The sequence below is a fragment of the Sapajus apella genome, unplaced genomic scaffold (genome assembly GCF_009761245.1).
Source record: "Sapajus apella isolate SASKATOON/1434 unplaced genomic scaffold, GSC_monkey_1.0 scaffold45, whole genome shotgun sequence".
NCBI classification, from domain to species: domain Eukaryota; kingdom Metazoa; phylum Chordata; class Mammalia; order Primates; family Cebidae; genus Sapajus; species Sapajus apella.
Genome location: NW_022436985.1, coordinates 7,522,810 through 7,549,195, shown reverse-complemented (window position 1 = coordinate 7,549,195; position 26,386 = coordinate 7,522,810). Strand labels below are relative to the sequence as shown.

Below are 26,386 nucleotides of genomic sequence, written 5' to 3'. Positions count from 1 at the left end.
AGGAGAATCACTTAAACTTGGAAGGTGGAGGTTGCAGTGAGCTGAGATTGCACCACTGCACTCCAGCCTGTTCAGAGCAAGACTCCTTCTCAAACAAACAAACAAAACAAAACAAAACAAAAAGAATGTACATACAGAGTATATTCCCAGTATGAGAATCAGTGATGCTAATGAGAAAAAGTAATAGAGACCTGTTAAAAGATAGGAACACACATCTACCTAGTCTCTTCTGGAAAAAAAAATTATGGGAAATAACTTAAAGACAAGATTAGAATAGGGAGCATATCAGGTAAGAATGAAAACAGAGTTAACATTTATTAGAACAGATTGAGTTATAAAATGCCAAGAAGTAAACCATGAAAAATCTTAGTGGTTTAACTACAACACAGATTTATTTGTGGCTCACACAAAATTTCATTTGGGTCTAGCCACTCTTGAGGACTGCTCTCTTTTATGCTGTGACTCAGAGAGCCAAGCTTTTCCCATTTTATACTCCAGTCATTTTAATGTATGGATTTCCCAAGTTATCTGAACAGGAGAAGATAGTGTTAGAGGTTTATATGGGATGTTTTTAAGGTCAAAACCTGGCCACATGGCTCTAACATAACTTCAAAGGAGGCTGTAATATGGAGGTTAATGTCCATTTATAAGACATAGTTGAGGCTCTTAGGTTAAGCAACAAAAATATATTTTCCTGCATGTCAGATAACCATGTGAGGCACACTTTCAGGACCTGGTCAAGTAGCTTGGGGATTGGTGATTAAAGTGCTTTCCCACATGATTAATGGTGATATAGAAGATAGAATATTTTTATTATAGGGAAAGGAAAAAATGATATATCACAGAGGAGCCATTAGACCAGTAGAGTGAGGCAGGATTGGTGATGAGAGAGTTAGGATGGTGTGATGGAAATCTGTAAAATAAATGGCAATTTAACTTCCACAGACACTGGGATATATATATGATATGGTATAAGAAATGGGAGATTGTATTAGTCTGTTCTCACAGCGCTGTGAAGAAATACCTGAGACTGGGTAATTTATAAGCAAAAGAGATTTAATTAACTCATAGTTCTGCAGGCTGTACAGGAAGCATAGTGGCTTTTGTTTCTGGGGAGGCTTCAGGAAGCTTCTAATCATGGCAGAAGGCAAAGGGGGAGCAAGATATCTCCAGTGGCTGGAGCAGGGGCAAGAGGTGCTACATACACTCTTTTAAATAACCAGATTTCAAGAGAACTCACTCACTTTCATGAGGATGGTACCAAGAGGGATGATGCTAAACTATTCATGAGAAAGCCCACCCTCATAATATAACTGCCTCCTATCAGACCCTACCTCTAACATCCGGGATTACAGTTCAACATGAAATTTGGACAGGGATACAGATCCAAACCATATCAGAGATCTTCTCAGAATGATAATAAAATCACTAGTAGTTGTGATAAGCATTGTGGAAGTCTCAGAAAAGTGGTTAACCAAAAATAAGTGATATTTCAGAGGACAGATGTATGAAGTGGCTGAAGTGAGAAAGTGATAAAAATGAATTCCTCTCTCTTTATAAAAATACACATAAATTAAATAAATTTTCAGGAACTAATTTTGATAAATCCTAAAAGGTAATATTTTAATTACTTAATTATTAAGTCATTAATTATTTTTAACTATATACAAAGCATTTGATATGACATTATCATTATTGGTGTCTTTATATACCTTTTACATTCACTTTTGAATGTTTACCTATTAACTATATATGGAAAGATACAATATTTAGCCTCAATTGAAATTGATTTAGTCACTCAGAATATATTGAAATTGTTTGACTTTGTAAATGTGCAAATTATTTATTCCCTTATTCTTTGTAAATTTGCCTTTTTTGTATTTTCTGAAAATATTGCAACTATTTTTAGGCTTCTGTTATTTGGATCTAGCCATGCAAAGAAAAGTTGTCATTTTCCATACCTTTAAAACTTTAAATTGACAACTATTCCCAATTTATTTCAATTTTTAGGTGAAATTTAGAGTTTCATTTATGATGGAGCGATCTACTTAGGGACAGACATCTAATTAATAGTTAATTCATTTAAGAAGTTAAAGATATTGTGTTTCTTCTCCCTGCTCCCAAAGAGCTTATAGTCCAATCAGGGAAACAAACAGGAACTGACTGCAATCAGGGCCATGTGCTAAATCAGAAGTAAGCAGGAAATGATGTGGGAGCACAAAGATAGGCACTAGCCCAGACCAAAGTTGGACACTGATGGCACCCAGGGGTGTTGGCCAAGCTAGTGTCAAAATCTTCAATGAATCTAGTAAAAACAGAGGAACTAACAGTGCTAAAGCATTTGCCTTCTATGAGTAAGAATTGTTTAGTGAGGGCAGAGTGGCCATGACGAGAATGCAGGCCTGGGAAAGCAGTGCTGATCCTGTCCCACTGCCCATCCTTGTGATAATTAGTATGCAGGATAATTAGGGCAGAAGGGAATGACCAGGCAGGCCATCATTTTAGCATCCTGAATTACTTTGGATTATTAATTTTCATATATAAAGACTTTTAAATTTCATAATTATGCAAGACTTTTCTCAGATTTATGTAACAAATTTGAAAGGTCAGAATATTTTAGAACTAATGGTATATTTAATGGGAAAATTGTGAAAACAGCCTTGTAAAAAACATAAAGGCTGATTACAAAAGGCCGATTGCATATTTATTTTACATTATATATGGGTGTGTATATTTATAAAATGCAAACAAATTTATATGTAACTATTGAACAGTTTTTGTTTTTGGTATTTTACCCTATAGAATATCATGCTGTACACAGTATTAATCATAGTTACTTTATTTCACAAATGTAATGATCTTGTTGCTGTAAAGGAAAAGAAAGACAGAGGGGGAAAATGCTCTTTTGCCAGAGAGTTGCCAGAGGAAAAAATGATTTACAGTAATATTGAATTTTAACACAACGATAATTACATTTAAAAATTCAATTTGTTTAATTGATGTTTGTCCAAACTTACTATTTTTTAATACTCATTACTATATAACTTCAATCATTATCTTTTAAATTCCATTAATTTATATATTAATGAATTTGAATTGACTGGTTTGTTTCTGTGGGAAAAAGTACTGAACTAGATTTCTGTTCATTATAGAGCACTTCATCCACCTAGAATTCTTTAGTCTCGTTAGATATAGTAAAAAAAACTGATGTTAATGGTAGACAGGATATAATATTTCAGTTTTTTCTCTAATTTTGTGAGTGATTTGGATAAAATAAAAATGTTTGAGATGATTTGATCAGTGGGATGAATTCATATGAAAATCTTTATATCAAATAGGTAAGTTATCTAACATACCAAACTAAAGAGATGAACCACTTCTATTCTAGCTTGACTCTCATCTGCTACAATTATTATTTTATCCTAATATTTTTGCTCTCTATGTTTTAGACGAAATATTGATGTTTATGATATTTATGAATATATTTATGTTTGACTGTATTTGTTATAGAGTATATGTCAATATTATGTGTTTTAAAGTAATCCTTCAGATTAGTAGGTACTTAAACACTAAAGAAATTCCTCTTGATAATAAAGCACTTCTAAACTACTCATGTTTGTATATTAATATTGCTGAAATGTTTGTCCTTTCTCTGAGATAATGGAGTAATGATTTTATTTTAGTAATTGAGGTATAATTCTTTTCAAGAAAATGGAATAGAAAGGTAGTCTTTCAAATGGATGGGAAGTTCTAATTTTAGAAGAGAAACAAAAGTACTCCATAATTGCCTATGATGTACTACTTCTGCCTGTGAGGTTGTATTTCTCTGTACCTTAATACAAAGTACGTTAATACAAAAATGTTTCAGTAAGTGGAAACCTAATGCTTTCTAACATGACTCCAATATGATACTTTTAATGAATGAAATACAAAAATTATTTTAAAAACTACAGATTTGTCATTAAGTAAAATATATTATATCTTATGTATTAGAATATTTTTATTTAATAGTTTATAGCTAAGTATTAAATTACACACCTCAAGACAGTGTGTTACTTGCACAGTACTTAACAAATAATAAGTCCACAGTAAATAATTATTAATTGAATTAATTTATCAATATAGTCAAGGCTGTTCTAGGTGTTGTGGGAGCTGTAAAGGGTGAGTTGAATTAATTTATCAGTATAGTCAAAGCTGTTCTAGGTGTTGTAGGAGCTGTAAAGACACCATAGTGTCTTTCAAATGAATGATACAAGTAAGAATAATATGAGCTCACGTGGGAAGAAATTAATGTTGACCGTAGCCAATGAAGGTATCTTTAAAAAAGACATAGAATATTAGTAAGACCTTGATGAAAGGGTAAATAAAAAAGAAATTTGGCTAAATTTGCAACTGTGGAAAAGAAAGAAAATGTCAAGTAAAGTCTGAAAGGTTAGGCTTAAAATTTTTTTTGAAACAGCACAGTAAAATATCATTTAAATGCAAAAGGAATTACAGATTGGCAAAATGAATTACAAATTATAATGAATAATGCAATCAACTTTACCCTTACTTTACAGCAAAACATATCACTACCCAATAGGTTAATTTAAATAATTGAGATTCCATAGAAAATAGTAAAAATGAGAGCATACCTGTTTGGGAATTCATAAGGAAAGAAGTCAAGACTTCTCTTTCAAAACTATGTTAACTCACTTATATTCAAACATCTAGAAAAATGCTAGCAGCCTTCAAAAGAAATGGCTCTTAGTATTTGAGAAGATTACCTGCGATATTACCAATGGCCAAACACACACAGAAGCTTAGTGGAGAAAGTTTTATCCTTCAGACCAAAAACATATATTTAAATCTTGGTTTGGCCACTTTCTTTTGTCATAGTCGTAAGCAAACTGCATAATTTTTCTTTCTTTCTTTCTTTTCTTTTTTCTTTAAAGACAGGATTTTGTTTTGCTGCCCAGGCTTGAAGACAGCGGCATAATCATAGGTCTTTGTAACCGTAAAGTTCTGGGCTTAATCAGTCCTGCCACTGAAGAATACTGAGTAGCTAGGACTAGCTTTATGATTAACATTATGGTCAGTGGCTTAATAAGTTTACATATTAGATTCTCTTTGGCAAACTCCAGCATATAATGAGATAATAACTTGATGGAAAACTCATACAATTTTCAGAATTATAATGAATGTTTATTCTTCACAATTATTATTATAATGTGATAATTATGAAGAATAAACATTTCCCATGAGGCTGACATAATTTTAGGGAAAAAACCAAGCATGACTCGGAAATGCTAAGACAACTAAGCAAGTATAGGGCTATAGCAAGTAAATGTCTTTAAACATTTCTCTGTATTACATATGAGTGTTTTTTCTGGATAATATATTTTCATCAAAATAACCAAAGTTTAAAAAAGTGATGCTCTATAAAGGAAACTGTTGTTCTTTATCGAAATAGTTTGGCAACACAATATCTCATTTCCATGTAATTAAATAAGATATTATTATCATTTAGTAACATCATAATGTGATATTGTTAGGTAGTGAGATATTAGTTATTAGATATTAGAAGCATCCTGAGTAGCTAGGACTACAAGCCTGTGCCACCATGCCTGGCTAAGTTTTTTGAATTTTTCTTTATAGATATAGGGTCTTGCTATGTTGCCCAGGCTGCACTCAATCTCCTGGGCTCCAACAATCCTCCCTCCTTGACCTCCCAACTCTGGGATTAAGTGTGAACTACCATGCCCAGCCAAACTGTTTAATTTTTCTAACCCTCGTTTTTTATTCTTAAAACAATGTATTCCTTTCTGGCTGTTAGGTGCCATTTGGAAAATTTTTTCTTGCAATGCATTCTTAGCAGAACAGGTTAGGTGATTTTGCTAAAGTGAATCTCTAAGTATCTTGCATTCTAGTGATTTCTAAACTTCTTACTGCCCTGGAAGATATTATAAGACCTAGACCCTGCATTCCTCTGTAACTTTCTCTTGCAGCCTCTCCTTTCTGTTCCAGTCATCTAAGCCTTCTCCGTGTCCCACTAATGAACCAAGCTCACACACACTTTACATTTTAATTTTTATTACAATAGATTTAGAGGTACAGGTGGTTTTTGGTTACATGGATGAATTGTAGAGTGAAGAAGTCTGGACTTTTAGGTCACCCATCACCTGAATAGTGTTCATTGTACCCAATAGATAATTCTTCATATTTCACCTCCCTCATTGCAGCATTCCTCCTTTTGAGACTCCAGTGTCTGTTATGCCACTCTGTATACCCCTACATATCCATAGCTTAGCTCCAAATTATAAGTGAGAATATGCTGTATTGGTTTTCTGTTCCTGAATTACCTCGCTTAGGATAATGGCGTCCATTTCCATCCAAATTGTTGCAAAAGGCATTATTTCATTCCTTTTATGGATGAGTAGTATTCCATGGTATATATAACACATTTTCTTTATCTGCTCATTGGTTGATGGACACTTAGGCTGATCCCATATCTTTGCAATTGTGAATTGTGGTGTGATAAAAATGTAAGTGCCGGTGTCTTTTTGACATAATGACTTATTTTTCTTTGTGTAAATACCCAGTAGCGGGATTGCTAGATGGGATGGTAGATCTACTTTTAGATCTTTGAGAAATCTTCATACTGTTTTTCATACAGGTTGTACTAATCTACATTCCTATCAATAGTATATAAGTGTTCCTTCTATTTTTTTTTTTTTACCATATTTGTATCAACATCTAATTTTTTTCTTTTTTACTTTTTAATAATAAATGTTCTGACTGGGGTAAGATGAAATATGAGATGTAGTTTTAATTTGCATTTCCCCAGTGGTTAGTTATTTTGAGCATTTTTTCATACATTTGTCTGCCATTTATGTATCTTCTTTTGAAAATTGTCTGTTCATATTGTTTGCCCACTTTTTAATTGGGTTTTTTCTTTTTTCTTGCTGATTTGTTTGAGCTCCTTTTAGAATCTCTATGTTAGTCCTTTGTCAGATGTATCAATTGTAAAGATTTTCTCCCTAATGGCTAATAATATATTTAACCAAGAACGTGAAATATCTCTACAAGAATAACTCCAAACCACTGATGAAACAAATTGTAGAAAACACAAACAAATGGAAAAACATCCCATTCTCATGAATTAGAAGAATCAGTATTGTGAAAATGAGCATACTACCCAAAGAAATCTACAGATTAAATGCAATTTCTATCAAAATACCATTATCTTTTTTCACAGAATTAGAAAAAACAATCCTAAAATTCATATGGAACCAAAAAGAGCCTGAATAGCCAAAGCAATTGTAAGCAAAAGGAGCAAATCTGGAGGCATCACATTACCTGACTTCAATTTACAAGGCTGTAGTAGCTCAAACAGCATGGCACTGGTATAAAGTAGATACACACACAAATTGAACAGAACAGAGAATCTAGAAATAAAGCCAATATCTATAAGCAACTGATCTTTTACAAAATAGGCCAAAACGTACTGAGGAAAGGACCCTATTCCGTAAATGGCGCTGGGAAATTGGAAGGCCACATGTAGAAGAATGAAACTGGATCTCTATCACTCACCGTATAAAGAAAATTCAAGCTGGATTAAAGACAAATATATACCCTACCCCATAAAATATCCTAAAAATTCTAAAAGGAAACATAGGAAAAACTTTTCACGACATTGGCCTATGCAAATAATTTATGACTAAAACCCCAAAAGCCAATAAAAATAAATAAATAAAACCAAATTAATCTAAAAAGCTTCTGCACAGCAAAAGAAATAATCAATGGTGTAAAAAGACAATATACAGAATGGGAGAAAATATCCACACCCACTTTAGATGATTTGCACCTGCTCTTTCCTTTTTTGGGAATGTTTTTTCTTGTGATTTTCATATGGCTGCTTTTTATCATTCTTGACTCAGTCAAAATGACATGTTTAAAAAGACATTCTCGGCTCACCTAATGTAAAGTAGCTGTTTCCTGAAACGATCATGGTAATTTAAAAAAATATAAATTATTTATCAGTAGCTGAAATTATCTGTTTATTTGTTTATTGTCTAGGTTAGGAAACTTTTCTCTCTTGTTCATTGTTCAGAACTTAGTACTGTTTTAGTTGTTAAGCTCTCAATAAGTATTAATGGATAAGGAATAAGTTAATTTTTATTACCTGAATTATGAGTTCAATATGGAAGATTTGGGGGAAAGATCTAAAGAAAAACCAGGAAGGCTTTAACCTAGACATATACACATATTTTGGTTGTTTTAATATTATGTTACTTTAGTAAAATGTTTGTTTACATTTGTTTATATATTTTTTGTTAAAAATAAGTATTGATTAAAAAATATCTCTGTGATTCTCCTTACCTGCAGATATGACTTTGGAATATGACAAAATAGAAAATAACACATTTCTTTTTTGTACTTAGGCTTAAATAATTTAAATAAGGCTTAATTAGATCAAATCCATGTAGAGCCTATGGAAGTATAGTGTATATATAATGCAGAAGTTGACCTTGCCATAAAAGAGGTTTGCCCTTTGCCCTGGGCTTCTGAGTGGTAATCTGTGTCACACCTGATACCAATGTCTTTGGTTAGAATGGAGGCTGGCCACACCTGATAATCTTAGAGTAGAGGGTGACTAAACATGAAAGACCAGTCATATGATTTAGGATGGTGGCTTTAGGTTATGCAGTAGCAGTCAACTTGGAGGGTGAGATTAACCATGTAGGCAATCAATCAACCAGTCAATGAGCTGAGTAAAAGCCCCATGAGAAACTCTGGGCACTATAGCTCAGGCAAGCTTCCCTTTTTGGCCGTACTCCATCTATGTTGCCAAACATCAATTCCAGGAGGGTAACGGGTCCTGGGTACAACAGAAGCTTTACATTTGAATCCTTCCAGTTTCTACCCTATGCGTTCTTCCTTTGGCTAATTTTTGATTTGTATCCTTCCCTCATAATAAACCATAACCAAAATTGTAATAGCTTTCACTGAGTTCCGTGAGTTCTTTCAGTGAATGATTGCACTAGAAAGTGGTTTTGTGAATTCTCTAATCTTGTTGTTGGTGTCAAAAGGAAGGACAGTTTTGTGGACTGTGCATTCAGACTCAGAGTTTGGCTAACTCTGGCTAGTATATCATCATGAGAGAGAAGATGTTGGTTGTATTATAATTTTAACATTTTAGAATTGAATTGCTTGCAGATAATACCTATTCTACTATTTCATTTTATGGAAGAGCATGAAGAACTTTATGATTTGCTTCATTTCACAAGTTGCTTTAGTGGCTGGGTCAGAGTTAGAAATCAGGTATATCAATCTCATTACTTTGCGTCTCTCACCACATACTGTGTTTTTTGGCACAAGATTGACATAATAAGTATCACTTGAGTGCATTTGATGCTTATTTAAAAATATTATGATAAATATTAACTTATAAATTAGTAAAATGTTAATTTCATAGTATTGTATATTCAAAGATAGGCCTAGAATAAAAGTTATATCTTAATTACAGGACAAATATCCATGCCCCAACATGTCCACTTTTTAAAAACTACAACTATTTTTAACAAGAAGGTATTAATTTTGCATTATGATTAACATTATAGTCAGTGGCTTAATAAGTTTACATATTAGGTTCTCTTTGGCAAACTCCAGCATATAATGAGATAATGTGATGGAAAACTCATACAATTTTCAGAATTATAATGAATGTTTATTCTTCACAATTATTATTATAATGTGATAATTGTGAAGAATAAACATTTCCCGTGAGGCTGACATGATAACTTTAGGGAAAAAACCAAGCATGACTCGGAAATGCTAAGACAACTAAGCAAGTATAGGGCTATAGCAAGTAAATGTCTTTAAACATTTCTCTGTATTACATATGAGTGTTTTTTCTGGATAATGTATTTTCATCAAAATAACCAAAGTTTAAAAAAGTGATGCTCTCTAAAGGAAACTGTTGTTCTTTATCGAAATAGTTTGGCAACATGATATCTCATTTCCATGTAATTAAATAAGATATTATTATCATTTAGTAACATCATAACGTGATATTGTTAGGTGGTGAGATATTAGTTTCGTTACATTATAATGATACAACACTAGAGATCCTGAAACCACAAGAACTGATCAGATGGAGCACAAAGAGTGAGACAATTATTTTTCTCCAGACTTTTCTGGCAGGAGGTACAATGAATAGTCCATATTTATCCATTTGCAAATATCTTCTACTTATGGACACAGCAAATGCTGTCTCTGTTCCATGAGGCCAGCACATGCGGAACATAAAGACAGTATTTTTCATTTTTTTTTAAATTAAAAAAATTATAGAGATGCAGTCTTGCTATGTTGCTCAGGCTGGTCTCCAACTCCTGGCCTTAAGTAATCCTCCCCAAAAGGCAATTTTTTTTGGAGAAAAGTTTTTTATCTTGTATATCAGCATCATGAGGCATTTTTAGCACCTATTATATGTAAAAAAATCTGTCATATAATAAAATATAGATATATTACCTGTGTTCACAGGCAGTTGAGGCAAGGGGATACACTCAGTAAAGGTGCAATGAAAGAAATTCAAATGGCGTTTTTAGAGCACAGTAAGTTTGGCTAAAGTTTATAGGAATCAATTTTACAAAGGTAGAGATAATGTAGGAAGGAGATTGAGTGACAAGGAATTTACTATTTTAGTATTCTGTAGACACATACCATTTATGTCTTTAGGTGTGTTAGGCAATGAATATATACAAACGACAACTTTATTTTTTATTTCTTAATTTCAACTTTTATTACATATTCAGGGGCACATATGCAGGTTTGTTACAAGGGTATCATGATGCTGAGGTTTGAGGTGCGATAGTCCCATCACCCAGGTAGCTATTGTACCCTGTAGTTAGTTTTTTCACCCTTCTTCCCCTTTATCTCCTACATGCCAAGGGGTCCCCAGTGTCTATTGTTGCCAACTTTGTGTCCAGGATTACTCAATGTTTATCTTCCACTTATATATGCTGCATTTGGTTTTCTGTCCCTGAGTTAATTGTTAATGGCCTCCATCTCCATCCATGTTGCTATAAAGGACATGATTTTTTTTTTTATGGCTGTGTAGTATTCCATAGTGTATATGCACCACATTTTCTTTATCCAGTCCACCACTGATGGGCTCCTGGAATTATTCCATGTCTTTGCTATTGTGAATAGTGCTGCAATTAACATAGATACAAGTGTATGTATCTTTTTGGTAGAATAATTTATTTTCTTTTGGATGTATACCAGTAATGGGTTTGCTGAGTTGAGTGGTAGTTCCGTTTTAAGTTCTCTGAGAAATCTCTAAACTACTTTCCACAGTGGCTGAACTAATTTGCATTCCCATCAACAATGTACAAGTGTTCTTTTTTCTCAGCAGCCTTGCAAGCATCTCTTGTTTTTTGACTTTTTAATAGTAGCCCTTCTGCTTTTAACACAAATAAATGATAAATGTTTGAGGTGATGGGTACCCCATTTACCCTGATGTGATTATTACACATTTCACATTTTAGGTCTGTATAGAAATATCTCATGTGCTCTCTCTATATATATTTCCACTGTGTTCTCATAAAATAAAAAATATAAAATGCAAAAAACAACAACAATAATTATAGCCATTTTAACTAGAGGGAGATTGTATGTAATTGTGGTTTTAATTTGTATTTTACAAATGAATAATGAGTAGTGTGTAGAAAAAATTATAAATGAGAGTTGAGAAACTAGAAGTGTTTGGCAGAAGTTGACAGAAACACAGATTAGGTGGTAATGAAGTACACTTCATTACTGAAATATTCAATTCCTCTAGTACACAAAGAAGAAAGAAGGTTTGAAATAATGACTGTTCCCAGATTTTTTTAAATTGTGAAAGTTTAAAATATTTTTTAAATTCTTAGGTTAATTTCCCCATTACCATGTTCATCACCTACCAAAGAACTACTGTGTAATTGAGGTATTTTATTGCTTTCCATGGAGTTAAGACTGTTAGATAAAGAATATTTAAATATTGCTTTATTGACAGTGATACAAACTCACATAGTTAGGTTTAGAATCAAGGACATGGTGTCTGTGACATTGGTTCTGCTTTCTCATGAGAATATAACCTCTAAATATATTATTTTTGTTTTTCTTCTCTACTATTTTCAATTATGATAAAAAACATGAATTTTTAAACCAACAGCAGTCATTAAATTTTAACTTTGAATTAGGAAGTTTTCTACTTTAGTGATATATTTATATGCATCAGTTTTTAAATTACTTAATAATACAATTATATATACTTTACTCCCATGCACAGATTAAAATGAAAATGTTCTGAGTTTAGTTTTAAATTTTGTATAAATTCGGATACTCGTTTAAATTCATATAAAGTATGAATCCATATAAAAGTTAACTTTTTCTAAACAGTAAATTATCATAGCGTAACTTTTAAGTTTTAGTATTTTAATACGGTGCTACCTGGAAAAAATAATGGAATAATTTACCTTTTATCAGTATAAGAGGAAGAATGAACAACTCTGGGGAGGGTATCCTCCAGAATCTCATTTTGCTAAATATTTCACATTTAAATCCGGAAATACACGGCAATAAAAACCAAATATTCTGCTTTGTAAAAATGTATAATGGCATCATGTTATAATAATGAATAACATGATGTTTTTGGACTTCCCCCTACAAATCGAAAAACATACACATTTTGCAAAATGTATGTTTTGAAAATACTCATTTTTGAAAATATTCGTTAAAAATGTATTCTGTGTTACTCAAAACCATAAGGTAAATCAATACTTAGCAAAGAACAAGTGGAAATACTTTGTAGCTGCTATGCTGAGAGTTCAAAGCAATTCTATCATAAGGATTGAATATGTTTTCTTAACCCAATCCAGAAATCAAAACTAAATAACTATCTTCTGAGCAGTAATTATAAAATGTTGCCATGTTAATTGCTCTTTTCAAAAATAACAGTGAAATTACAGTATTAAAAATATATACATTACTGGTGTATTGTTTTCTCTTCTCCACTGCATATGTAATGTATACAGCTCTACTTTGTCAAACTGTATATGCTCAGTCTTGTTCTTGACTGTGTCAATGATAAAATCTTGTCACTTGTACATCTCTCATTGTTTTGTAATTTATAATTTATCTTCCTGGGATAATGTGATTTACCTAAGGACACATTCCTAGTTAGTCTCTTTTTTCTTCAAGTAAAAAGGCAAATACAATTAATTGTAAACTAAGTCTCAGAATGTGTGCTTAGACTCACACAGGACATTTGACTGAGGGTCATTGACAATAACTATGTCACACTTTTTAAAATAATAAAATAGTGTTTTCCTGTGAGTCAATTTGTAGAATCCTATGATTAAAAAATGGAGAAGGAAATGTATATCTTAGCACCTAATCATAAGGTAGCAGAACTAGAAGAATGCTGACTAGACTGTAAACGTCTTATTAATTTGAATAATCCTCTCCACATTTAGACCACATAATTATTACAGCAGTTATACTGTGTCAAGTAAATATAAAATAAACAACTACTGAAGTCCAAACCAGCATGTCAAATACTGCCCTTAGATATTTTAGGCCCGTTTTGATAGTTATTTGACTAAAATGTAATAGTATAGATATGTGATTAATAGCTTCTGTAAGCCACAATTAATGACTGTTTTAGTAATTTAATAATGTTAATAAAGTGATATATGAGACTAATAGGTTGTTTGGGAACAGGCTTTATAGAATTGTTATACCTTCCCTTTTTTTTTTTTTTCGAGACAGGACCTTGCTCCATTGCCGATACTGGGGTGCAGTGGTGCAGTCGTGACTCCCTGCAGCCTCCAAGTCCTGCAGTCAAGCAGTTCTCTTGCCTCAGCCTCCTGAATAGCTGGACTCTAGGCATGCACCACCATACCTGGCTAATTAAAAAAAAAAATTCTGCAGAGAGTGGGTTTTGCTAGTTTTCCCAGGCTGGTCGTAAATTCCTGGCTTTAAGTAATCCTTGTCCCTCAGCCTCCCAAAGTATTGGAATTACAGATGTGAGCCGCTATGCCCAGCTGAATGATTACATCTTAAAGGAGTGATCAGAGTTTTTTTTTTTTTTTTCTTTCAATTTTGTAGCTTCATAAATCCAATTTTATTATTTTAGCCAATGGGAACCATGATCTGGAGAACTGATTCACACTGGAAAAACATACGAGTCTGATTTATAAATAATATTTGATGTATTTATGAAGGGCATTGGTGTTTTTTTACTAGAATATAGTTTTCTGTGAGATCTTTGACGAAAGACACGAGACCTTTTACATTCATTTTCATATCTCTAGAGCTTTGAAAATTATTTTTTAATTATTTCACTAATAATTATTCAGTTTTGTCTTAATGGCTCTTGATATCAAGTCGTTTGGGGGATTACATGAGTAGTCAGTATGGCTAAAAGATTTGTAAATGTCTGCTTGGAGAATACTTCATAACATTGTGTTTGGTTTAGTATGCAATTTACTAATCTTATGACTTTTGTTAATAATTAGCATTTCCTTAGAGTTAAACAATAAACTTTTCAAAAAATAGCTACATAAATCTCACATACCAATTAATTAGAACATGTATTATGTAACATTTTTGATGACTTTTAAATATTGGTTTAAACTTTATATAAGTAAATTCTTTCTAATGTGTAATTAAAATACCCAGTGTAATATAACAAATTATCTTAAATGCTTTAACAGCTTTAATTTCATTTCTTTTATACATGTATCATTTTTTTTTATTATTCTATGACATTTCATGTTATGAATTGAGAAATGAAAATTCTATTCTGTGGTTTCATGGTATACAACATGACGTTTTGATACATGTGTGCACTGTAGAATAAATCATATTTATCTTCCTAGATAAATAGCATAACCATCACCTCACATATTTATCATTTTTGTGGTGAAAACATTTTACTTTCTTAGCAATGAAGTATACAACAAATTATTATTCACAATAGTCATCATGTTGTACAACAGATCTCCAGAACTTCTAACTGAAGCTTTGTACTTTTGTCCTTGATCTCCCCTTTCCACACACACCTCAGCCTCTGGTGAACACTATTCAACTTTCTGCTTCTCTGAGTTTCTTTGGCTGTTTAAGATTTCCACACCCAGGTAAGATCATGTAGTATTTGTTTTCTGTGCCTGATTTATTTGACTTAACATAATATCCTCCATGTTCATCCATGTCGTTGTAAATGACACAATTTCCTACTTTTAGCTACTTTTAATGGAGAAAATTGTACGTATTACAGTGATCCAAAAGCAAATCAGTATGCTTCCATTAAAACTGGTTATAAATGTGTTAATGCTGGGCATTTACATTTCTTTTCATCTTTTTCTTGTTTTCACATTTTTCAGATGTAGAATTTATATTTCCCTGGGATTTCAGAAATGTAAGACAAGTCCATGTTTTCACCTTCCTAGGCTTTAACCAAACTAGACCTACAAGAAAGCCATCTCTTAAACGTTAAAATTCTGACTTGTCCACTAGATGATTTTGAGGGCAAGTGATTGGAATTTGCTGTATATTCAGCGAAGCTTCAAACCCAAGATACTGGCAAAACGTTGAACTCTTCTTTTACAATTAAACTCTACTAGCTATGTGCTTTTATGCTTTTTATTTTAAGTTCAAGTCCATCTTTTAATTTTGTGTAATATAGATGTCCTCTCACAAAATGATTTTCTTTTTAAATCCCATTTGCTTGTCTTATTTAACACTTTTCTTGTTATTATAATTTGTAGGCCTGCTATGTTAATATTATTAAAAATTTCACACCTGTAATCCCAGCACTTTGGGAGGCCCAGGCAGGTGGATCATGAGGTCAGAAGTTTGAGACCAGCCTGGCCAACATATTGAAACCCTATCTCTACAAAAAAAATAAACCAGGCATGGTGGTGTGTGCCTGTAATCCCAGCTACTTTGGAGGCTGAGGCAGGAGAATTGCTTAAACCTGGGGTGGGAGGAGACAGATTTTGCAGTGAGCCGAGATTGCACCACTGCCCTCTAGCCTGGGCAACAGAGCAAGAGTCCCACTTAAGAAAAAAATTAAATAAAAAAAAAAAAAAAAATCCATGATGGATTCTCCTGATTATTTATTTATTATGTAGGGCTATCTAGTATTTTTGTCTACGAGGAAATGAGAAAATTATTTTTGCTTAGATAACACTCTGCTTACACATTCTGCTCATTTATCAAATGTCTGAAATGCATAATTGCACCCTCTTATATTTGGGCGTCATCATTAGTGTTAATTAATTGCTGCATTTCTTTTTTTTTTTATTAAATCTGATTCCTACATGTGACCGTTGGTGCTAGACAGTTTTTACTATTCCTAGTACTGAACTACTTTTGGTACTACTGGTTTACTTACAGATCCCTGATTATACAGTCAGAAAGAAAGACCTGACTACATTTTATAAACATACATATAATAAGAAAAACTGACACAAGAATAGAAAACCAAATGCCGCATGTTCTCACTCATAAGTGGGTGTTGGACAATAAGAACACATGGACACATGGACATGAAAACACAGAAGGGGAACATCATACACCAGGGCCTGTGGGGGGGGGGGGGGGCGGCTAGGGGAAGGATAGCAGCTGGTGGGTGTATAGGGGAGGCATAGCATTAGGAGAAATACATAATGTAGATGACAGGATGATGGATGCAGCAAACCACCATGGCACATGTATAGCTATATAACAAACCTGCACGTTCTGCGCGTGTTAAGTATAATAAAAAAAATAGAAAAAAAAGGAAAATAAAATACAGATATATTAACCTTGAAACCAATATAAATTAAAGATCTTCTACCCAATTTGTATTTTTTAATATCCTTCATTTTTTCTTTTCTAGAAAAAAGCTAACCTTCAATAGTCTCAAATTATTCTATTTAGCCTTACTGATTACTTTTCTTTTTATGCTCATATTGTCAGATTACCTAGCAAGAAGGCATCAAAGTTGTTTTCCTTATCTAGCCTTTCCAGACAGCCACTATTTTTTTTAGGTGAACTTTGTTTTCTTGGCAACAAAAGGATTGTTCCAGAAACTTTCTGTTTTGTCTTTCTTCTTTTCTTTCTTTTTTTCCCTTTCTCTAATAAGTAAAAGACCTTGATTTTTATTAACATTATTTATTAATAGATATATGGCAGCAAGTATCCAGCCTCTAGGATTGACCAATATCAGTACTGGCTGTCAGCAAAAGGACTGTTGCTGCTGTTGGTGCCTTTCAGGGAGAGACCTGGAAAAGACTGTTTTAGATTTATGAATTTAACATTGATTATTTTCTGTAACATATCGTGTTGCTGCATCTACTCTCCTTTCATTACGAGGTTTCACCAGCTTCAAAGATTCTACTCTACACTGACAAGAAAGTTGCTTTGTAAGCACAATATCAAAGCAAGGCAATTTAGAATAAGTAGATTTAGGAAGGAATTAATCTAGACCCGTGGCAAATGGAACCCTGCTAGTCCGAGTGTCAAGTGTCACCTCCAAAAGGAGAATAAAATTGGAACAATGTAGTAAATTTTCCAAATTTAGTTCATTCTATTGGTGTTGCTGTCTAATATGAAATGTTAGAATAGCAGTGGCAGAGATTTTAATATTTCCTTGTTAAAAAATAAAGTCTTTTAAAATTTTATTTCAAACTATGGGTGAATGCATTAATTGTCAAAATTCAACACCGGGTTGAACAACCTACCTTGAAAACATCATGTATGCCTCTGGATCTCAGGAATTACTGGAAACAGGAACAAGATGACATTTAAAAATTTTTTTAAAGTAGGCTTATTCTGGTCTTGGCTACACAATGAAATCCATAGCCCCTATGATGACAGTGTTTTGCAGCTTTCAGTATCTATCACCAAACAGAGACTTTTTTTCATTTCTGAGATGGGGCTTTGGTCGCCAAATTTGGTTAAGATGTCCATCTTGGATCATTCACCAAGGAGGAGTTTGGCTCATGTACAAATCTGGTAGCTCCCTTTATAGCTAGGATGATTGGGTATGGTGGTTCCAATTAAAAAGGAGAAATGCTGTGAAAACCTTGTTCTAGAAGTTTACAGTGCCTAAGATATCCTCATTTGGTGTAATAAAAAAATGACAGTCCTATGCCAGGCATTCATTTATTTCCTTTGTTCTGTTCTTCATTGCTTTCTAAGTCTTGTTGGTTGTATTAGTTTGCCAGGGCTGCCATGACAAAACACTACAGACTGGGTGGCTTAAACAACAGAAATTTATTTTCTCACAGTTCTGGAAGCTGGAAGTCCAAAATCAAGGTGATGGCAAGTTTGGTTTATCCTGAGGTCTCTCTCCTTGGCTTGCAAATGGCCTATCTTCCTACCCTCTGTGAATTCACACGGTTCTTCACATCTCTGTGTCTTCATCACTCTCTCTGTGTGCTGTCTGTGTCCTAATCTCTCCTTCTTATAAGAATGCCAGTCCCATTGCAGTGCCCACCCATATGACCTTGTTCAACCTTTATACTGTCTTTAAGGGCTCTGTCTCCAAATGCAGCCATATTCCAAGGTGTTGGTGGTTAGGATATTTCATATATTTTGGAAGGATACAGTTAAATCCAATGAATTCAAAATCCAAGTGGAAAATTACTTACCCCAATTTGAAATTGGTTAAATTAGTATGCTTTCACTATAACATGTATTTTTGACTAATATATTATTGACTACCTGATTAAGACTCTCTCATTTGGATAGTTTGATAAACACTCTTATCAGTGTTTTCACAAAAATCTCCTTTATAAAAACTCTCACTTTTCCACAACTTCAATTAAGTTTTGTTGTCGTTATTTTAATCTTCTGTTTTGCAGTTTTAGTATGACAGCATATCTTTTGTTGCCTATATTTTCTCATATTTTTAATGTATATAGGTAAGTAACTTAATCATTGAACTATCGCCAACACTGTATGGAACAGAGCTTCCAATAAGCAAGTGCTATTCTTTATAGTTTAAATTATTCATGACCTTTATTTGGAGAAAGAAGCACTTAGATTTGGATATACTTACTATCTTTCAAACCACTGTATGTGCAGTATTCATGGATCACACATATGACATATTTTAAAGTTTAATAATGTTTAATTTGAATTATTTAAGTAAAAGTGGTTTATTTAAAAGTCCCAGTGTCCTTACTTTTAATCCCAAGAACTAAAGTGTTCATTGTCCATTTGAAAATGTCATTAGCTTTCCTTAATGAATACTTAGTTACAAATTATGGTAGCATTCAAATTAGCTGAAAAGTGAACTGAGATGGTGTGGCATCATTTAGTGTTTAGTCTGTTTTTTTTTTTTTTATGTCTTTGATGTTCTATTTTTTTGTACATTTGTCATTTCATTGTTAGTCTCTAAATGTAAGTTCTTACTTTTCTTAATACATTTATCACCTATTTATATAGACAAATATACAAATAAGGACTTTATTCCTTTCTCAGCAGTTCCTGCCTCTGCACCTCAGCACATTACCATGTCTTCTCAAGACTTCTCAGTGTAGCCTTCTAGTTTATTTTGCTGTTTATCCTCTTGAAAATAAAATAGGAGACATAATCTCAGCTCTGATATATTATGGTATAATGCAAGCCAATAATTAATTTTAATTGAATTAATATAGATTGTTTTCCTGCCCATTCCTCCTAATGTAAAACAAATAATTGGAAAATGGTAGCCAATTTTTCACTTCCAAGCATGGTCTAAATTAATATTTCACAGTTGTCACCATAAACAAAAGTTGTTTGAAAAACAGTTCATTAAATGTGTTAGAAGAATGTTACCTATGCTTGAAATATAAATATTAGAAAAAGTAACTGAAGTTTCATTTCACAGGCTTCTATGTACTTGAAAAACATTTTTATGTTTTTTGCGTATTTGCAATGAGAAAATTCCTTTTTTAATATCACTGAAGATGCTTTTATTCATATAAACACTTGACTGTACTTCTCATATTAACAAATCATTTCCTGATTTCTAATATATTTCATATCTGTCCATATGTACCTCCATTTAATTATAACTTACATACTATCAACAAAAAGGAAAAAATGAATGTGCAGATAATTGGACAAGTTAATAATATTTAGAATAAGTCTTGGAATTTTTTATTGGACTGGTAATTTTAAAGTCCATAGGTGTCAAATAATTTCTGGGATTTAGTTAGAACTTATCATTCTGATTTTGAAGTTATTGTTACTTCATGGCATCCGCATGTGAGTGTTTCCTCAGTTACTCGGTGTTTTGGTTTCTAATTGTTGATTTTGTTTTTCTTCAGGATGTTTTGAATAATTTGGGATCTTGCGAACTAGATGAAGATGATCTAATGCTTGATCTTGAATTTTTAGAGGAACAGAATCTTCACCCTTCTGGTAAGTGTTAAAGAGATACATAATATCATACAACTCCTATCCTGGTTTTTAGCTTTCACTGACAGTCTAAACACTGTTAAGGCTCCCTTCAGTCTTTTCAGGCCTCAGTTTTTATAATCTATATGCAAAGAACACGGTAGGTACCATGGAAAGATGATTTTGTTGGCTTACATGATTTTAAAGTCTTTTATGGAAATATAAATCCACTTGAAAGATAACTATGAATTTAAAAAAAACTAAAAAAACTTTCCAAAATAGAAAATATTCTAGTTAAATACTTAACAAACAGGTTAATGTTTTCTTCTGTTTTGTGGAAGAAAACAATAATTATAATCTCACTTTTTATTTATTTATATGACCAAATGGAAGTTTTGTGGATCTAAGATTTTCCGTTCCAAATCTTAGCCACTTCCTACATAGGTTAATTACAATAAGATTGACCTCAAAAGTAATAATTACCAGTGGCAGTAAAAAACACATACTCATAAACATATACACACACATAGAATTATAGTGGAGGTAAGTAAGTTTGTGATGAATGACTTGAGGGAGGCTGATATATTTATAATAGTTTAAATTTATATTAAAGCATAAAATGTCATATCTCCAAATTCCAGAATTACTCTCGTTAAAGTAGGCTATAGAAATTATTGGTTGTTCATTCAAATTTAGATATTTAACAGCAAAGGTAAACTTCTACACTTACTTTTTTGTTGTTAATAATGCCTTTAAGCAAGTCATTTTCAAGTGGACATAGCATTAAACTAAAGCTTTAGAACCTTAAGACCTACTGCATACATTTAAGAAAATTAATCTCTTATATGGTAATGTCTTCATTTTTAACTTTTGGAAATTAGACATAACCTCTGTAGTTATTTTTAGTTGTAAAACTTTATGATGAATTTTCATTTATGTAGTATATTTGGATAATAGATAATAGCAATTGTCAAAAGAAGGCAATAACAATGTTGGTATTTTCTTATACTCTATTTTAGGCTAATATCAAAAAAGAAACTGCATTTAAATTTTTTTAGATGAATATCAATTGAGAATAAAAATTTATTGGGATTTTTTTTGACAGATATCCTTCTAAAAATGTAGACTTTCAGACTTTTATGCAGATGGCTTTTACAACTTAGACACAACAACTTAACTTCTAGATATCTAATTCTATGATACTAGCAAAAGACAAAATAATACATACATATAACTATTTACTGCAAAATATTTATGATGAAAAAATATTGGAAGCACCTGAAATGCCCATCAATAGGACACTTATTGAATATACAATGGTATACCAAACAGTCATTAAAAAGAATGAGGAACATATCCTAATCTGCTGTGGCATTATTGTAAGGACATATTGTTTGGTTTGGTTTTGAGATAAGGTCTGGCTCTGTTGCCCATTCTGGAGTGCAGTGGCACGATCTTAGCTCACCAGAACCTCTGCCTCCTGGGCTCAAGTGATTCTCCCATCTCGGCCTCCCAAGTAGCTGGAATTACAGGTCCCAGCATGCTACCATGTCTGACTAATTTTTGTATTTTTAGTAGAGACAGGGTTTCACCATGTTGCCCAGACTGGTCTTGAACTCTTATGCTCAAGAGATCCATTTGCCTCAGTCTCCCAAAGTGCAGAGATTACAAGTTTGAGCCACCACCCACAGCTGATTGTAAGGATGTATTGTTGATAGAGAACTTTTCTAGGTTGCATTAGATGGTGAATACCAAAACCAAACCCACCGATCAATCCCCTAATATCACAAAAAGTAATAACTATATACTTTGCCCCTCTTGATGCAATGCTGACTGAAGTACAATAGGACAACCTGTGAAATTTTCTTGTCCTTGCCCCTCCTTCCTTTCCCCCTCCCAGAAGAAATAATCCATTCAAATACTTCAAACTTTGATTTTACAGGAATTATTGGATTGGGTGGAGAGAAAATGTTAAATGTCATGAAAAGATTGTGGGCAACCAAATATAGGATTTGGATATTCTTCAAGATAAATGGTCCGGTTTCTTCAAAAGATAAATAGCATGATATACTAGGAGGAGTGGGAGTTGTGGGTTAAAAGAGGCAAATGCAATTGACATTCTTGTTGGTATACTTATTTGAACTTTATAAACTCTTCCTATAAAGTTATTTCTGGGTTAATCAGAGAAATTAGAGGATTGACTGTTATTGCAGAATTATAGCAAATTTTATTGGGTGTTGTAATGGTATTTTGTTTTGTTTTTTCAGGAAAACTTTTTATAGAGATATGTGTGGTGGTTCCAATATTGTATCTGGGATTTGCTTTACCAACAAGTATGAGTAAGGGAATAGAAGAAACAAAGTAGACTAATTCTTAAAAATTATCAAAGCTGGGCAATAGTTGCATGGGGTGAAAAGTACATGAATTAATTATACTACTCTATCTGTTTTGTATATTTTTGAATATTTTCATAGTAAAAAATAAAGCAACAATTAGAAAACACTACAGTTAATGTAGCAGTCTCAGTTGTATAGGGTAGTCAACCATGATGAAGAGAAAACAATGATTTAACTATTTAAAGACTTACTTAACTGTGTTTACTTGGGGATAAAAATTAACATTTTTAAACTTTAATCTCTCCTTTACAAAGTAATAATACTGTGTAATTCATTAATTTATTTTAAACAAAAATGACATAATATTTCCAACGAATCTGCTGAGTCTACTTTAAGGTGTAGGTTGCTTAGCTAAAGCACAAACCAGGGTACTTGATGAATCAACTGAGTTATATAAATTGTTCACAAGATACATAGTCTTAGCATGTATGTTTTAAGTGCCATTCTAATAGATAAAATATTACTTAGAGTTACTTTGGATTGTTTAGTGTCACTTAGTAAGATGTCTTTTGAAAACCTATTTCATTTTAGATGTGGTTTTTGAAAAGCAGCAAATGTATGTTTATATAGTTTAGCTGAGAAAGAACTACAGGAACTGCCAAAAGGATCTCTAAATCCTGAAACAAAATTTCAAAATATACCAAAAGAGAACCTTCTTAAAGCATAAATGTCACAGAACCTATATAGCAATAACAAAATGAAAAAGAGAAAAACATATGCAGGCAACAAACAGCATGATGAATAGAATAGTACCTCACATCTCAATACTAACATTGAATGTAACTAGCCTAAATGCTCCACTGAAAAGAGACAGACATGCAGAATGGATAAGGATTCACTACCCAAGTTTGTTCTGTTTTCAGGAGACTTGCCTAACACATAAGGAATCACATAAACTTAAGGTAAGGGGTAGAAAACGTTATTCCATGCAAATGGACAACAAAAGTGAGCAGGAGTAGCTATTATTCTATCAGACAAAACAAACATTAAAGCAACGGCAGTTAAAAAAAAAAACAAAGAGAGATATTATATAAGGATAAAAGAAGTAGTCCAACAGGAAATATTACAATTCAGTATATATATGCACCAAACACTGGAGCTCCCAAATTTAGAAAGCAGTTACTACTGGACCTAAGAAATGAGATAGATGGCAACACAGTAAAGGTGAGGGACTTCAGTACTCCACTGACAGCATTAGACAGATCATCAAGAGAGAAAGTCAGCAAAGAAACAATGTACTTAAACCATATCCTAGAACAAATGAACTTAACAGATATTTACAGAACATTCTACCTAAAAACTACAGCATATAGATTGTATTCCTCAGCACATGGAACATTCTCCAAGATAGATCATATGATAGGCCACAAAACAAGTTTCATTAAATATAAGAACATCAAAATTATATCAAGTATTTTCTCAGACCATAGTGGAATAAAATTGAAAATCAATTCCAAAAGGAACCTTCAAAACCATGCAAATACATGGAAATTAAATAACCTGCTTTTGAACGATCATTGGGTGAACAATGACATCAAGATGGAACTTAAAAAATTTTTTGAACTGAATAATAGTAAAATAACCTATCAAAACCTCTGGGATAAAATAAAAGCAGTGCTAAGAGGAAATTTCATAGAATTAAATGCCTACATCAAAAATTCTGAAAGGGCACAAATAGACAATCTCAGGTCACACCTCAGGGAACTGGAGAAACAAGAACAAACCAAACACAAACCCAGCAGAAGAAGGGAAATAATGAAATTCAGAGCAGAACTAAATGAAATTGAAACAACAACAACAACAAAAATACAAAAGATAAATAAAACTAAAAGCTTGTTCTTTGAAAAAAAAATATAGACCATTAGTGAGACTAATCAAGAAAAGAAGAGAAAAGATCCAAATAATCTCAATTAGAAACAAAACGGGAGATATTACAACTGATAACACTGAAATACAAGATATTATTCAAAGCTACTATGAACACTTTTATGCACATAAACTCGTGGAGATGCATAACTTCCTGGAAATATGTGATCCTCCTAGATTAAACCAGGAAGATACAGAATCTCTGAACAGAACAATAATAAGCAGCGAGCTTGAAATGATAATAAAAAAATTGTCAACAAAAAAACTTCCGGACCAGATGGATTCACAGCGGAATTCTATCAGACATTCAAAGAAGAATTGGTCCCAATCCTGCTGACACTATTCTGAAAGATAGGGAGAGAATTCTCCCTAAATTATTCTGTGAAGCCAGTATCACCCTAATACCAAAACCAGTCAAAGACATAACAAAAACAGAAAACTACAGACCAGTATCCCTGATGAACATAGATGCAAAAATTCCCTACAAAATACTAGCAAACTGAATCCAGCAGCATATCAAAAAGGTAATCCACCATGATCAAGTGCATTTCATACCAGGGGTACAGGGATGGTTTAACAGATGTAAGTCAATAAAAGTAACATGCCACATAAACAGAATTAAAACCACATATCACAGGGTCATCTCAATAGAAGGAGAAAAAGCCTTTCACAAAATTCAGCATCTCTTTATGATTAATGATTAATATCCTTGGCAAAATTGGAATAGAAGGGACATATCTTAAAGTAATAAAAGCTGTCTATGACAAACACACAGATTACATTAAATGGGGAAAAGTTGAAAGCATTCTTCCTGAGAGCTGGAACAAGACATAGATGTTCATTTTCACTACTACTATTCAAAATGGTACTGGAAGTCCTAGCCAGAGCAATCAAACAAGAGAAGGAAATAAAGAGCATGCAAATCAGTAAAGAGGAAGTCAAACCCTTTCTGTTTGCTGATGACATGATCATAAACCTAGAAAACCCTGAAGACTCATCCAAAAAGTTCCTAGAAAATGGATTCAACAAAGTTTCATGATACCAAATTAACGTACACAAATCAGTAGCCCTGCAATACACCAACAGTGACCAACCTGAGAGTCAAATAAAGAAGTCAACCCTCTTCACAAAAGCTGCAAATAAAATAAAATAAATAAAATACTTAGGAATGTGCCTAACCAAGGATGTGAAAGACCTTTATAAAGAAAACTACAAAACACTGCTGAAAGAAATCATCAACGACAAACAAATGGACACACATCCCATGCTTGTGGATGGGTAGAACCATAATTGTGAAAATGACCATACTGCCAAAAGCAGTCTACAAATTCAGTTCAGTTCCCATCAAAATACCACCACCATTCGTTGCAGAACTAGAAAGAGAAAAAACAACCTAAAATTCATATGGGACCAAAAAAGAGCCCATATAGCCAAAGCAAGACTAAACCAACAAATCTGGAGGCACATTACCCAACTTCAAACTGTAAGGCCATAGTCACCAAGACAGCATGGTACTGGTATAAAAATCGGCAACTACACCAGTGAAACAGAATGGAGAATCCAGAAATAAAGCCAAATACTTATAGCTAACTAATCTTTGACAAAGCAAACAAAAGCATAAAGTGGGGAAAGGACACTCTATTCATCAAATGGTTCTGGTATAATTGGCAGGACACATGTAGAAGAATGAAACTGGATCCTCATCTTTCACCTTATACAAAAAT

At 32.9% G+C, this 26,386-nt stretch overlaps 1 protein-coding gene across 4 annotated transcripts in view; it reads left to right on the top strand.

The window, feature by feature from the left end:
• Nucleotides 1-26,386, top strand: part of CCSER1 (coiled-coil serine rich protein 1) — a 1,343,925-nt gene that overhangs the window by 209,915 nt on the left and 1,107,624 nt on the right. For all 4 annotated transcript variants that reach the window (XM_032239846.1, XM_032239847.1, XM_032239848.1 and 1 more), the window contains exon 4: nt 20,331-20,424. In XM_032239846.1, the coding sequence (XP_032095737.1) occupies nt 20,331-20,424 (94 nt within the window). The remainder of the gene's footprint in view (nt 1-20,330; nt 20,425-26,386) is intronic.